Source organism: Myiozetetes cayanensis, unplaced genomic scaffold (assembly GCF_022539395.1).
Source record: "Myiozetetes cayanensis isolate MyiCay16 unplaced genomic scaffold, myiCay2020 scf5-8, whole genome shotgun sequence".
NCBI lineage: Eukaryota > Metazoa > Chordata > Aves > Passeriformes > Tyrannidae > Myiozetetes > Myiozetetes cayanensis.
In genome coordinates, this window is record NW_026087742.1 from 4,256,883 (window position 1) to 4,272,881 (window position 15,999).

At 45.0% G+C, this 15,999-nt stretch overlaps 1 protein-coding gene across 2 annotated transcripts in view; it reads left to right on the forward strand.

Moving 5' to 3' along the window:
* The window catches only part of PTGFRN (prostaglandin F2 receptor inhibitor), a 66,782-nt gene extending 57,491 nt beyond the window's left edge, over positions 1 to 9,291 (forward strand). For both annotated transcript variants that reach the window (XM_050333681.1, XM_050333683.1), the window contains 2 exons: positions 4,208 to 4,513; positions 5,755 to 9,291. In XM_050333681.1, the coding sequence (XP_050189638.1) occupies positions 4,208 to 4,513; positions 5,755 to 5,921 (473 nt within the window). In that variant the 3' untranslated portion in view covers positions 5,922 to 9,291. The remainder of the gene's footprint in view (positions 1 to 4,207; positions 4,514 to 5,754) is intronic.
* Positions 9,292 to 15,999: the final 6,708 nt, after the last annotated feature.

Genomic DNA, 15,999 nt, shown 5'->3' on the forward strand with positions numbered 1-15,999 from the left:
GAAGCAAATGCATTTGATGCTGTTCTGAGGGGGCATGATGGCCTTTCAAAGGCTCTGCTCATCTGGTGTCAGACCTGCTACAAGGCTGTATTTTGGACTCTCTTGTGAGTAGAGAAAGACCAGGGAGTTTCATAGAATGTCTTGCTAAATGCCCCTCCAAAACACATTGAACACATTTGGTATGTTCTGCTCTTGTACGCACAGTTACTCAGCTATGCAAGCATTAGTTGAGGATTAGTTATGTATGCTTCCTGTAATAAGTTGAGGTGTCAGGTGCCATCTCTTCTCTCTTTGTATGCACAATCAGAAAACTAAAGTACATCCAAGGAGTGGAGGAAAAGTTAAATGACCAATTATCTTTGTCAGTGCCATTTGTTACAGTTAGATCCATCCATTTTTTTTTTCTAGAGGCATCACTTGTGGATTGAACCCTTGTCTGGTAGAGGCAACTCACAATACTGTCAGTGTCTGTGTGTACCCATCCTGTGGGAAATTTTCAAAAGGGTAGAAAAGGTTTTGGCGTGACTGCTACATGCTTTAATTTCCTCTGCTTCTTTGAGACCGTGCTGAAATGGAGTGTGTATTACTAAGCTCAGTACATGGCAGCAACTGCTCCTTCTAAAGAAGTGCTCCTTTGGCTTGGCAGCTGGGCTTGGTGTTTTCAATTGGTATGAGGGGAGTATGTGTATGTCAGGGGGAATAGTAGTTCTTCTGTGCCCTGAAGATATAAAAGCTGCTTCAGATATTTCTGTTGAATACACATTTTCACAAATGATCTCTAGACTTCCCAGATCACCCACTCTTGGGCTGTGTGCTTAGGGATTTAAAAGTATTACTTACTGTGACTGAAAGGAGATGGTTTTTTTAATCTGCTCCAGACAGACTCAGTGGGCACTCTGGAGAATTTAACAAAACCAGCTTGTTTACCTCTTATATGGCTTGAAGTGGTTTGCTCAGCTCTCTAGGAAGCCCTATTCAACCTCATTTAAATGTAGTAAACAAAAAGGGTCTCAGAATTGTGATTCATTACTGTAACAGGATGCTGAGAGAGCTCCATTCTAAGCAGTGGAAGTGTATGGTTCCTAAGAGCTGGTCTAGAAATAGGATTCCCTTTTTTGAGGAGTGATTGGCCAGGGAAGCAGCTAAGACCCAGACAGCTCAGTCCTGTGTGTCAAATCGAAATGTGCATAAAGATGTGCTTTACATGCTGATGATCCTCGCTAACTGAGGAGGGGAGGAAGCGCAGCACCACTGTTACTCTACTCACAGAGCTCTGGAGCATCCAGCTCCCAGGGCCTTGTGTTCCTTTGTGAAAGCATCTCTGCTGCATGCCCTGGTTGCTCTGAGGTCCTTGATGGCCTTCTGGGCTTGGTACTGGGATGTTTGGCTTTACTGTGGGGCGTCTTGTCAAGGTGTCCCACACTACTTATTGTGTGGTACAGAAAGAACCAGTTGAAAGAAACCTTTAAGTGTGAGTGCAGTGCTTGAAGTTGAGTTTTTGTAGATTTGGGACAAAAATCATGAGTGTGACTTGACAACATTGATGCGAGGTGTGTGTGGAATGATGCAGATGCTTTTGGGAAGCCTAGTGTGACCTGTTTTATGTCAGTAAACCTACATACTTATTCGCACTTGGGAGCTGCTAGGCATGTTCACCTCTGATATTTAGAGAGACCTGATTTATATCCTGGCTTTGCTAAACTTTCCTATGTTTTTATTGTATGAAACCCAGAGATATATAGAAATGAATCATATGACTTTGCTGTATGAAGCTATTTCAAGGAGGATAGTGACAGAGTACTTGGAGCCAAATCCTCCCTCTGACTGTCTGTAGTGAGTCACTAATTGCGCACTGTGTATACTGACTGATAAAATATGTTGGCATAATACTGCTATCCCATGTTGTAATTACAGGAAATAGATCCAGCTATTCCAAAATGACAGCACTCATCCATATATGTGGAGGGAAGGGAACCTCAAATTGTCTGGGACACAAAAGAAGGAATTCTTCGAAGTTGCCTGGGAATCCGGAGGCTAAATTATTATTATCTTTTAATATCTAAATTTATTGCTTAAACCTCTTTTAGCAAGTTTAATGGTGTGTTCAGTGTAATTTGATTTGGCCTGAAAGGTGTCCATATGCTCCTACAGTACCTGGAAACCCAAGAGCTAATGGCAGTGTTGATCTTTGGAAGGAATTGGTCATTCCCAATGTGATTGCCTGTGGACCAGTGCTATTACCGTATTTGGCATAAACAGACAGCAGAGATGAAGAGTGGTTTCTATAAACAGAGCTCTCTCCAGCAGGGGCCCTGTTTCCCACAGACAGTTGGATGAGTGCACAAAGCAGAGGTCAAAGTTTGATCTTGTTGACTGAGCATGTTTATGGTAATTTTTATTAACTTTGGTTTCAAGGGAAGTGCTCAGAGAGCTTTGCCAAGTAACTAGCAGTAGTACTTGTAGTATGATAGGCAAGAACAATTGCTATGAGGGCCTGCTGGTCCATGTGACCTATACTGGACCCCATGAAGGATTGGGATACCTACTCCTGCTCTAGGGCTGCAAAACAGGCCCCGTGCCATCACCCAGAGCACCCGGCCATGGCAGGCAGGGCAGGAAACTGGCTGGGCTCCCAAAACAGTGTGACCAGGCAGTGTCTCTGGTAGTAACATCTGCTTTCTCATATTTTTGTTTGGTTTCTGAAGGTGTGTGCAAAACCAGTGTACCTTAGGAAGGAGTCAATTACATCCCAAACACTGGGTGGTTTTTCTTTTCTGCAGTAAGGAGGAATGTTCTACGTGGCCAACTGATGCTATACTTCAAATAACAGAGCTGAGGACATCCCTTTACTTCATTTTACTTTAAAATATTAAGGTTCCCTTTGTTGCTGAAGTGTTAGCTTGCCTGATAGAGATGTAAAAATTGTCTTCACTTAGATCTGTAAAAAATTTGAGTATGACAGTAGGCTTAGGCTTCAGTTTTTCTGTTATCATGGAGGTTAAATGTGAATTAGAAGATCAGTTTTAAATTCACGTTGCTAATACTGTGTTTTTCAGAGATCTCAATACTAGAAAATGGAGGTTTGATGTATTGCCAGAAATCACTGGGACTGCCTTAGGTGTGTGCAGAGGTTAAGTAAGCCCTGTGCACACACTGTACCAGTACTCAAAACTCAGAACAGAAATAGTAACCTCTGTTTCCAGTTTGGGCCCATCAGTTTGCTAATGTGCCAGGAAGGAAGACCTGTTGAGGAAACAAGTGAGCAGACTTTCCTGTCTATGCTGTAGGTCATGCCAGGTTTCAGATTCCAACAGGTGTTGCTGGGCTCATGTTAGCAAAGAATAGGAGTGGTTTTTAAAGTAGATACTTAGCTACATGAACCTAATAGGGTTAAAACTGATCTGCTAATAAGATCAATAGGACCTTGCACGAACACAATGAGCTAGATGTGCTGATGGACACTGACGACTTGTCAGATATTTTAAAACTGGAAGGTGATGTAAATATGTTTTATGGATTGTGTCCTTGGGTGATAAAACTTGTACAAGGCACGATGTCTGATGGGTCACAGTAACCCACAACTCTGGGTGAAAATGTATAAAAGCATCATGGCCAGGGTCTGCTCCTGAGTGCTTTGTAATCTTGTAGATAATTTTTTGTGCTCTGTGCAGAATCTTGTTTATTCATTTAACCAAACTGTAGATATAAGGAAGGAGTTTTCAGGAAAGAATCTTCTGATTTTGTGGTTGTGTAGGCCCTACACGAAGACAGGGACTGCAAATCACTCTCTGCTAGCAAATACCTAGTACTTCTACTCCCTTTTCACTGTAGGTTCAGCATAATTATACAACTTCTTATGATACTAAGCCTGCTTGGTAAAAACTTAGATCAGAGTTAAATAGAAATTTTAGAATAGCAGGCAGAAAAGCAAGAAATCTCCTCTTTGTCATTCCTGTGGTAAGTCACTCTTTCTGTGCAACTCCATTCTTCCTGTTAGTGCATTTATTTGCAGTTCAATGCTTGAATCCTCCTAGAAAGGGCATGTTATGGGGACTTTCTTTTTTTTTTGTTCTTTTCTTTTTTCCCTTTGCTGTCAGACCAGTGCTGGCTGTGCTGCTTACAGATTAACTTTTCTGCTGAGCAGTGGCACTATAAATACTTCAGAGCTCACCAACATGTCTAAATTCTTCTTTGTCCATGAATGCAGATGATGTGTCCTTTGATGTCTCCTGGTTTGCCGTGCGCTCCTTCGCCTTGGACAGAGAGCCCATCTTGCTGGCCTCGCTGGACCGGAGAGGGATCGTGACGCAGAGCAGGAGGAATGGGAGCAGTGATATCAGCCTGGAGAGAATCAGCCTGCTGGAATTCCGGCTCCGTGTGCATGGCTGTGAGGACCATGACTTTGGGAACCACTATTGCGTGGTGACCCCCTGGGTGCGATCTGCCACGAGTGTATGGCAGCGGGAACCCGACATCAAAGCCAAACCCATCTTTCTGTCTGTGAAAATGGATGGTAAGAGATCGCAATGTGCTACTCAATTTGTTTTTAACACCTTATTATGTCTCTCTGTGGCAGATATTCCTCATAACTGCTTTTAAAGGCGCCTCTGGTAATCTCATTAGATTTTGTTGTCCTTTTTCTATTGTTTGCAATTTCTGATTCAAGGTTTTTCACAGTAGAAGAATCTGTTCTGCCTGAACAGATGATAGTCGTAAGACTGGAGTGTTTTCTTCCCTGATCATCTCTTGGTGATGTTTTGCATAGCTGGGGTATCTTTCAGTCAAGGACATAGTATTATCTCCAAGTGTTGACCCTTCTGTGCCTGCTGGAGAAAGCTTGGATTTGCAGATGGGGCATGATGAATGAGTCACATTGTGGTTGGTGTCAAAGCTGAGAAATGAAAGTCAGAGCTCTGACTCCTTCTTCCCTCTCCTAACAAGACATGTTGCTCCCTGCACTTTGCCCTGTCTGCTTTCCAACCTGAGTTGCAAGTGTTGCTAGACTTCATGAGAAGGAAGTTGCTTGCTGGATGTTGCATTCAACCCATAGCTAAGGAGGGATATGAATGCAGGAGGGGTTTTGAACCAGATACTTTCTTCTCAGTGTTTCCAGGAGAGGTCATCTTTGGAAGTTCCATGAACTTAAAATGAGCAAGAAGCTTTTGTTGTCCCTGCTGTGCAGATAACTTTTGTAACTGTACATTTCAAACTCCTTACAGTTCTTACTGTCTTTTAACTGAGCAGTAGGTATTTATAAATCAAATTTTTTTGTTTAGGCACCAACTTTGAAGGTTGATTACACAGAGTAAATAGTAATTCTAATCATTCAAAGCATAAAGGAGTCCACTCCTTGCTTTATGGAAACATATTACAAAGAATGCAGCCACACTCTACCTCTGATGGGGAAACAAGCCAATGCTTTTGTTTGGAGAAGTGGGTAATAGGATACCTCCTGGAACGAGCTCTACTTTGCTATCTCACTCCAAGGCTCCTTTGGTGCTTCCAGCCTCTCTGAGGCTTTGAAACGGTAGAGGAAGAATTAGGGTGAAGAGGAAAGGGAGTCCAGTAAGAGACCAATTTTTCAAACCTGAGAAGATTGAAATCAAGAAGGAAAATTAGTGCCATTTTGTTCTGAAATAATTAATCTGCCCCTGACTGAGTAATGTGTGATTTTCTCCTTTTTCATGCAAGAATAAATGAGGGGGATCTCTGAATTTCTCAGTGATATCTAATGACTTTGCCTTCCTTTTTCAGTTCTGAATGCTTTCAAGTATCCCCTGTTGATTGGCATCGGTCTGGCCACTGTCATTGGACTCTTATCCTGCCTTATTGGCTACTGCAGCTCCCGTTGGTGCTGCAAGAAGGAAGTGCAGGAAACACGGCGAGAGCGTCGTCGGCTAATGTCGATGGAGATGGACTGAGTGCGGGAGCAGGACACACTTGCATTTCGGGAGAGACTCACAGGGCTCTTGGATTGTGTTGAGACACTTGCTCACAGGCCCAGACAAGACAGTGCATTTGCTCTGATTTCAGCCTGGACCTCAAGCTTCTCCTTGTTACACATCATGTCCTGAGAACAATCAGGCCATATTTAGCAACTTGGGAGTTCTCTTTTTCCAGCAGCACTTTCTGCATAGGGATCATGTCCTTCTAATGTGCAAACTGTTGAGCCTTCTTTCAGCAGGGCCCTGTGACAAAATTCATTAAGGTTTTGTTTGTCTGTTGATTGGTTTTATTTCCCCCCCTCTTGGTTTTGGAAAGATGTTCCTGTATGAAAGCATGGTGGGCAGGATGATGAATTGGAAAGAGGCTGGTGTTAGACTTTCATTGTATTAACTGATCTACTTTTCCCCTCTATCCCCATCACACCATCCTGTCCCCTTTCTCTGTCCACCTTAGTATCTCACAGGCTTCTCTGTGTTGGGTTGAAGGCTGGAGAAGGTTCTTATGCTGGAACCATCGTGAGGCTGTTTCGGCAAAGAATTGGTTTATGGGTGCCAGCTGCCTTCTCTTCCCTGGCTTTCCAAGAGGTTTCAGTTAATCCTGAAACATAGCTTACCTGGTGGAGGTCTGAGGCACTTTTAAAAATCTCTTATTTTCAGTGCTCAAAGTTCTTAGCTGTGGTTAATAGGGGCTAACTTGGCAACCCTGAAGAAGTCAATCCTCAGACAAGCATTTGATGGATGTCTGCCTATGACCACCTTCTCCCCCACCCTTCCACCTTCTCTTCTGCCCACTACAGCTGCTCACGTTGTGCCTGAGACCCTGTTCTGCTTGTGGCAGGGGGGCACATGGTATCCAGAGACAAGGCTCAGCCTTCTGCTGGCCTCAGCAGAGAGGTGGGAGACATTGGCCTTCTGGTGATGGTATGACTTGGGAATAAAATAAGAGGTGGATCTTTGTCTGCAGTTGGCCAACTGATCATGTTTAGAGAAGACTTGTAAACTATGTTTTACCAAATGCACAGACCAGACCCCAGTGCTGCTTCTACCAGTCCCTCGGTGGTCACCCTGGAACCTTGTGAGCAGAGTCAGATCTGCAGTAGCTGCAGTGCAACTCAGGCTAGGAATAGGAGCAAATCCCCAAGGGCAGCAAGAATCCTTCAGGTTTCAGCAGTCCTGGCCTTGAGCACAGGCCTGCAGCAGGGCTTTCCACATGGGCTTGAGACCTATTCCTCGGTGCTACAGTACACAAGCCCTGCTTTGGTCTTCCACTTACACTGACCTGGCTCCTGAGTGGGAGCAATATCTTTTCCAGGCAGTTCTGTCTTCCCAGCACAGCTGGTGTTTTAAGCAATAAAGGTCAGAATAAAGATACTGTGCATAAACAAATGAGGAAGTAGGACTGCTCCACAACCTGATGTCACAGGCAGGGTTTGGCTTGCATCAAGAAAGGTGAGAGATGCAGAGTTGAGGCCAGGGCTCAGTGCTTTCCAGTTTTTTTTGAGATAAGAGATGCCAAAGAAGAGCATCCTTGGAAGGTAGTGGCTGTGGTGTGCTGTTACCAGTCTGGACGTTAGTGATGTACTACTAGACAATCTGCTTCACTAATAACTCATCCCACTGCCTATTCCAGGGGAGATGCACGTCTAGTATCTGGGCTGTGAAGGGTTTTTTTGTGGTAAGTTTTCTTTGTGTGTTTTTTTCCCTTGTCTAGCACTGTGACCTCTGTTCTGAGGCTGACATGAGGGTGTTTTCCAGAAGGCTGTTTCGCTTCCAGCATGTGAACACACATGCAGCCCCATATGTATGCATAGAGTATTCAGAGGTGTGTCCAGTGATTTTTGGAAGCTGATTATGAAACATTTTCAAAATGGACTTGATTTGCAGAGCTGGGGCTTGCAACTTGTTATTTGACTCTTTAAGACTTTTTGTGTAGCATTCCAAAACTGGGATATGCAAAACCACTGAACCTCTGAAAGACTTTGGCCTGAATATTCATAGCAACTTTTCTTTCTGGCCTGATGTTTTTCTTTCTGGAAGAACTTTGAAAAGGGCAATGTTGCAGGCAGACATAGCTGCCTTTCCTGAAGAACAGGACAGAAGTACTCTCAAGCTTCCACTGTGAAAGCCCAGAAATCTATAGCAGTGCTGTACAAAGGGAGTTCAGGAAAGGATTCACTCAAATATTTTGACACCAAGAATTTTCCTTCCTTCCCTGTTAGTCTGCTGTAGTGAAATCTTGTTTTCTTCCTTGGATCTTATGAAACACCATTCTGATGTTTGGGATGCTGGCTGATCTAGCAACTTCTTTCCTGCATTAACATCTACTTTCTTCACAGAAGGCCTGTGGCACTGGGGCCTCTGGGGAGGGGTGGTAGTGGTGGTGAAGTTCCAAGCACAGCATCAGTCACTTTTTAACCTGACAGACTGACTCCTTGTCTATATGCTCTTAGTTAAGTCTTAGGGAGAGAGGTTCATGACTGTAATGCAATAATTAGGGAACAGATGAGCAGGGAACCACCAACTCTTCCCAAACACACAACATAGCACATTTCTTCCCTGCTGGAAAAAACTCAGGGTTATTTTGGTCAGGGCTCCCTGCTTCTCTAGTGAAAGGTCCCCATGTCCTTATGCTGATCTTCCTTCATGGCCTGTAACAAGCCGTCTTTGTCACTCCAAGTGAAGGAAGTTTGCCACTAACTTCTATTGCTGACAGCCCCTTGGAAGGCAATGCTGCATCCCATTCCACCCTGTATTTGCTGTAGTTGGAAGGCTAGAAGCTGAGCGGCTAGACCTAGGCCCCAGGTTTCCTTCTACTTGTGCCAATTTTGTATTATCCCCTTTTTTAAAAACAGAGCATGAATCTTCTCTCTAATGAAAAAAATCTAGGCCACTTTTCATGGTTTTAATTATTATTATTATTATTATTTCCTGTGTGACCAGGGTTTGTGTGAGTGGAGGTGTGTGTGCATCTGGTTGTGTATTAAACCTGCAGAGTGTCAGAAGAATAAGCTGCCTGAGGTGCAGTACAAGCATCCATATCCTCCCTGCTGCAACCTGTGGTATTGTCAAAGTATCCTAAGGGCTCACATTGATCTTCCTCTTTTCACATTGCCACATCTCCTGGTTAAGCTGGTAAATTCCTCCAGGCACTTGGAATTTCAATCCAGGATAACCTTGAACATCATAAAACAGAAGGACAAGATATTTTCTTTCTTTTGTTTTAATTTCAAAGTTATGAAATAAAGTTTTGGGCGCAATTCTGGAATGCAGGTACTGAATAGTTCTAACAGTGCTGTGTAAAATGTTTCTTTTTATGTTTAAAATAAAGAGCGAGCCTTTTTGATTATGTCTGTGCTGTGGGTCTGGATGTTTGAGCTATGGGCAGTTCTTTCCCTGTACCTTGCATGTGTGCAGACACTATTGTTGAAGGTATAAAATGTAAACCTTACAGTCCTGATTCCAGCACTGTTTACCCTGTAAAATAAGCATGAGCCCTATTTTACAGTAAGTTTTAAATATTTGCCTACACTTCTGCGATGAATTGGGAAGCAGAATTGTTTTCTGAGTCTATTGTGTTTCTTCCCCATTGTAAGTCAGCCTTTTTGTTGGGAGAGTTTTCTTTTGATTAGCTGGGGCCAGTAGTCACAGTTGGGAGTGTTATGTTTAATATCTGCTCTAAAACCTGGGCATTAGATGTTGAGTCTTCGTTGTAACCCTTCATGAGGCTTCTTGTTTCCAAGGTATCAGGAGCAAAATCAATAGTGTTGGAAGTAAATTCCCTGCTTGCTTTGCCAGTGGCACACCATGATCATACAGCAAGGAGGTGACTTTCTGTCATGGTTTATAACCCCAGCTGGCAGTCAAGCCCCAGGCAGCCCCTCGCTCGCCCCCCCAACTGTGGGATCAGGGAGAGGATCAGAAAGGTGAAAGTGAAAATGTGTGTGTTGAGATAAAGACAGTTTAGCAGGGAAAGCACAAGCCATGCACTCAAGCAAAGCAAGGAATTCATTCACTGGTTCCCATGGGCAGGCAGGTGTTCAGCCATCCCCAGGAGAGCAGGGTTCTGTCATGCATAATGGTGACTTGGGAAGACAAATGCCATTGCTCTGAATGTTCCCCCCTTCCTCCTTCTTCTCTGAACTTTATACGCTGAGCACGATGCCATCTGGTATAGGATATCCCTGGGGTCAGTTGGAGTTACCTGTCCTGGCTGTGTCTCTTCCCAGTTCCTTGTGGTCCCCCCCCCCCCTACTCACTGGTGGGCTGGGGGAAGAGGCATAAAAGGCAGTGGCTCTGTGTGTAAGCCCTGCCCGGCAGTAAGGAAAACACCCCTGCACTATCAGCACTGTTTTCAGCACAAATCTAAAACACAGCCCCACAGTAGCTACTGTGAAAAAAATTATTCCAGCCAAAACCAGCACACTTCCTTTCAAATGAGAAGTTGCTTGAGGCAGAAGTGGTTTGGGGAGGCCAAGCCAGGCTTTGGCAAGGTGAGTTTGTGTTCAAAGTGGTGCATGCTCTGTCTCAAATGGCAGTGGTGCAGGCTGGTTGACGGCAAAGTGTGTACCTTTGGCTTGTTTCTAGATGGTGGTGTCAGGGAAAGGTGTCCTCTGCAGAGTGAGCTTACATGAAGCTGGGAGGTGGCACCAAAGCTGTAAGTCCTTAAGGAGTGACAGGGACTATCAGCCAAGCTAGAGAAATGTCATAAATGGTCTGTGGTCCCTCAGCAGAGCCTTTGCCAGCTGCAGATGTTTAACACATGCAGAAGTAATGAGTGGTATGCTTGTGAGACAGCAGTTGTTTAGCTGTGCAGGTTACAGCTTATTTGGTAAATTTGAATTAGCTCTATGAAATCCTCTTGCCTCCACCCCTTGGAATGACCTGGGTCTTAATGCTGTTCTTGTAAACGTGCTAGGATTTTATCATCATCAGAAAGAAAACCAAAAAACCTGAAGTCTGGATTTAAAAAGAAGGGGACACTGGCAAGTAACTGCCTGGGTGTTGCAGTGAATGATGGAAGTTATCAAGTCTTTAGCATCACCTTGTACTTGCCATGGGCTCAGCTCAGCTCTCTGCTGGTAGAGGTATCCAGCTGCCTGCTGCCATAAGGGCAGTCTGAAAAGAACTTTTGTGCCAGAGCCTGAGAGTTGAGTTGCTTCTGTAACACCAGGCTCAGGCAATGTGCTTGGCTGTGCTTGTTCTATGACAGAGCCTGGTAGGGCTGCGATGGCTCTGGCTGAGTGCCCTGCTTGGGTCAGGGCCAGCCCAAAAGCCTACACTGAGGCTGAAGCTGACTGGTGTCGTGTTTGATGCATGAGAAGACATGCCTGCTCTTTGTCATGTGAAGGTGAAGCCCAGTCATGCAAATCTTCCAGGGAAATGGGTGACTTTTGCCTTTTCACTGGGACTTTGCACACCTCTATGATTACAGGGGGCTGAGGTCTGCACAGCAGGTGTCAGACAGATGCTGTTTCAGGAAAGAGACTTTTAACAACTGATGGAAGCTGTGGGACGTGCTCATTGAAGACAAAGCTGCTGCTCATTCTTGTGCCAGGCAAATACGCCTTAAATACAGTGTGTAGCCTTCTATTGGACAGCCCTTTGCCAGGGACCTCCTGCTGTTACTGATGAAAATTGCATTGTACTGTAGCAGATGAGTGATATGGAGAGCTCCAGGGGAATGTCTGGGTTGTTGAGGAAACCAGGTTCTGTGGATGTCCAGGTCCTTCAGAAGAGCTGCCATAGAGACAAGCTGTTCTCTTCCCTGGCAGCCGAGTTGCATTCCACAAAGTGCCAGAAGTGTAAGAGCGTGTCTGCTTCCACCTCTGCTAAGGGGGTAGAAAGGCAGGACTTTCCAAGGCAGACTTTGTGAAACAAGTTAGTGTTGTGTTGTACTTTGTTCATGTGGGATTTTATACACTCCAGCATGCACTGGGCCTTAAACCAGACCACAGACTTAGTCTGACCACACCTCTGTCTTCAGAAGTGAATAAAGAAGCTGCAGATAGATGGACATGAAATTCCATTTCTTTTTGGCAGCTTAACCTGGCTTATGCCCTATGATTCCTTGTTTGTAAGATCCTGACAATGATTTGACATATTCAGTGGATGGTAAGGATTGCTAAAGGCCCCACTTTCCTAGAAGTTTCTAAACAGTAGGGTGAGAGAGAAGGGAAGATGCTTCCAGGGCTCTTCTGGCAGAGCTGCTAATATGAATGTACGAGTTACTGGGCATCTGAGAACTCACAGAGGTGTCCTGCAGAGGACTGGTGTTGCCTTTGTAGCTCTTGTTGCCCCTGACTTCAGCTCTGCAAAGGCCCTGGCATGGTGTGCAGCAGCTGGGATGCTAGGAATGTGGTAAGCAGGGAAACTATCCATGCTGCTTAGCATCTACCTGCATGTATGACAACTGTGTGCAGCTACAGCCAAATGCAGGTTCTGAATGCAAGTACAGTGCTAACCTTCCCTTTGGTGTTCAGGTACATCCTCTTTCTGTCCCCAAACTTGTTTGCTCATTTACTCTGTGTTTTCTTCCCTCTTCTGTTTCTCGTTATTCCCTTCAGGACTCTCTTCTTGCCTTTGTCTTTCTGCATCTCTATGTGACAATGGTCTTTTGTGGTCATCTCTCTGGGGAGAATGGGGGTACATCATTGTGGTGTGTTTTTGAATCATCTACTGAGACCTCAGGCATCAGGACTACAGCCCAATGCCCACTGCAGATCATCTGCAAGTCTCTTTCCTCGTGGGGACCCCAGACAATATGCAGGGAAAGTAAGCATTTTTGACAGGGAAATGATTCCAAAGAGACGTTCAGATTCCTGTTGCCAATGCAGAAGGGACAGATTTTCTTTCTAAGAAAGATGGGTTTAGCTTTCTTCCTCCAGCTGCTTGCTATCACAACACAAATTGTGCTCCATGTCTATGTGTTCCAGACAAGCGATCACTGCGATGAACATTTTCATTTTTCAGTATGACAGTGATGTGATTCATCATTTACACCCAGGCTGGCTAACCTGGACTTGAGAAACAGATAATTAAAGAATGTAATTTAACTGAGCTGCTCGAGACATAGATTTTAAAGTAAGAACCTGAAGGTACCCACTTCTCACCATTAGCTGTACAGAAAAGCGCAGTTCACCTAAGATACAAGAATTAGGCAAGATAAATGTGTGAAAGTACTGGACAGACAAGGTAGGGGCTGAGAGAAATGAGCTAATGGCAGGTCTCTCTAGTGATGGGCTGGGGAGGAGGGAGGAAGACACAGCAGGGAGCTGTAGCCAGTATTCAACCAAGAGACAGATGATGGGTCCTCAAGTTCCCTCTAAACATAACTTACATTTCTGTGAAAACAGTTCCAGGATGGATTTTGATCTTGATTTTGTTGCTTGTATAACGTATCTGCCTTTGCATAAGAGTAGTCCTTGGATGAGTTACCTTGGATGAGTTACCAGGATGGATCCAATCTATTCTAATTGTGGCTTTATCCTTGTACAGGCTCTTAGTCTTCAGCCAGGCAGGTTCTCTGCCATGTGGCTACCGGAGTCAACCGTGCCTCATGCTGAGGTCCCCAGTGTGTTACCCACAGTGTCCAGTCCCTCTGAAGGTGTCTCTTCTATCAGCTGTACCAGCAGTGAGTGGCCTGGCTTTTTGAAGTATTTAGAACAAAATCATTGCCATAAGGTGAGTCTTCCAGTAAAAAAAAGGATAATGTATCTTTCTACTCTGTTGTGGTTTTGTCTTTCTTCCACAGGGACAGACCTTACTAGCTATTTTGTGTCACTGCCCATTCTCTCCCCCTGTCCCCATCACTCGAGGCTGACAAGCATAGCCTCTTCCTCTAGCTCAGAAATGTCCATCTTGGATATTTCAGGGAGAGCCCCTTCATCTTTGAGTTCTCAGACTGGCAGAAGCATACATTTCATTAGAAATAAAATGTTAAAGTCCTTTTGAAGTTGATGGCTTTTCCTGTAGCCTTTCAGGTCTGTGCTGAGGTGTCCTTGCCTTGTGCCATTATCTTTTTCTCTCTCTCTTCTTTCTGTCTTCCACAGTTCCCTGCATGGATGAATGCGGGAAAGGTCTTTTCAGAAAAGGTCCATAAAGATCTTTTTGTGTGTTGCTGTTCATTAAATTCCCCTTCCTGGACCTGATACAGTGCTAACAAGATTTATCTCAGGACCCTTGGGCATGTTTAAACCCTCCTTTACCTTGTATCAGTGGTGGCAGCAGTGTGTTGCCTGAGTGTCACCTCTTCCCAACTCGACTGAGATGCACATTTCAGTGGTGAGAGATGTTCTCCAAGTCTCTGGGATTAGCAGGGGAGGTGCTGCAGGTGCTCCACTCTTAGGTGGAAACTGTCAGGCAAAAGTAAGATAACTGCTGCTGTGTTGCAGTACTGAGCACGTACTTTATCAAGGCCTTCAGTGACAACGTTGAAGGAGGAGTTGCTTTCACACTGAGGCTGACAATCTGAGCACAAAGAAGTGGGATCTAGTGTGTACATTTGCAACTCTTCCTGCCGTCTCTGTTTAATCAAAGCTGTGTACCCTGCAGGCTTTCCCTGGAGTTCACTGCAGCTCCTGCCTTTTGTTTGAAGGAAATTTGTTTGGCTCAGAGTAAATATAACTTAGGCTTTCTGTGACTATAGTCAAGATATCCTTCTTTAGTGCAAATGGAGGGTACCAGCAGCAATGGCATCAGTACTGTCTACATCACATTCTGCTCTTGGGATACTCATATGGCAATGAGAGGAATGTGAGGTGGTCCTGTCCAGAGGGCTCTATCCAAACCTAAGGAGGGTGAAAAGGTGGCCTATAGGAACAGAGCATTTACTGCGTGGCCAGGTACAGCTCTCTGGTAACTAAACACACCCAGACCATTAATCAGCATGTTAATACTACATTTTGGGTCAAGACTCCCCTTGGCAGTTCCTCAGGTCCCAAGCTGACTTTGTTCGAACACCTGTGTATGGATGCTTGGAGAGAAAATTTGTATTCACAGATGAAGGATGCATTAGGAGCTTCAAGAGGAACTGAAGCTGGCAGTTCTGGGATTTTGAAGAGGGCTGCTCTGGCTCTTCTGTTGGACCTTGCAAAACTGCTACTGTTTGTGTGATCTCAGAGGAGTGGGAAAGAGGGAATTCTCTCAGGGAGATGAGCAAACGCTTTGATGCTGGGTGAGCTGTAAGTGTAGTTCTGCCATTGCTACCTTGATTTATCACTTCAGGAGCATAGCTCTGTATTGCTCCCATGTTGTTGGCACTGCTGGGCTGGCCATGCTCCTCTGGTGCAGACAGTGCTTTGGTGTCCTGGCTGGTGAGGATGGGACTTTCGGCCTAGGAAGGTGGTGTGGTTTCCCCCATCAGCCCTTGTGCTGCTCCGTGGGACCTCCAGCCTCTTTCTCTTCAGCCCCACCCCTGCAGTTGCCTGCCTACAGCTCCTGGATGCTCTGCTTACTGCAGCAGCTTCAGGGCAGGGAAAAATCCATGCACTTTCGGATTCACACCACTGCCGTTGGAGGAGGACATGTGCTTCCTGAGGGGCCTTGGAGAACCTCTGCCCACCTCTAGGACTGGGAAACACATTTTTGTGCATCTTCCACTCAGGTTCGTTAGGAGAGCAGCTCCCTGCTGCAGCCACTGGGGCAGTGAGTTTTGGCAACTGGAGTTGTCATTTTTCCCAGCTTAGATGTATTTAACAATTGGCTGCAGCAATGGGTGTTTAATTCTCTTGCTAACATTTCCAGGGCAGCTATTTAATTTATTTTTTTTTTAAACCCTCTTGCTTCTGGAAATCCTGTAATCGAATCCAAGCTCTGTCAATCTTATTAGTTTTGAAGTGCAGAATCTCCATAACTTAGAGACCTAAATAAGTAGCTTAATATTAAAACCTAGTTTGTCTCCTAACACGTAATACTGTTCTGTATCCCCCTGTAGAAGCTCCTACTGAACAACAGCCTGCTGCAATTGCTCTCCTATCCCCCTCTTAACCTCCCTCCTCTCCTCCTCGGCCTCTGCCCTGGTTGTGCCCATTGGGAACCGGAGCGGCCGGGCACGTCC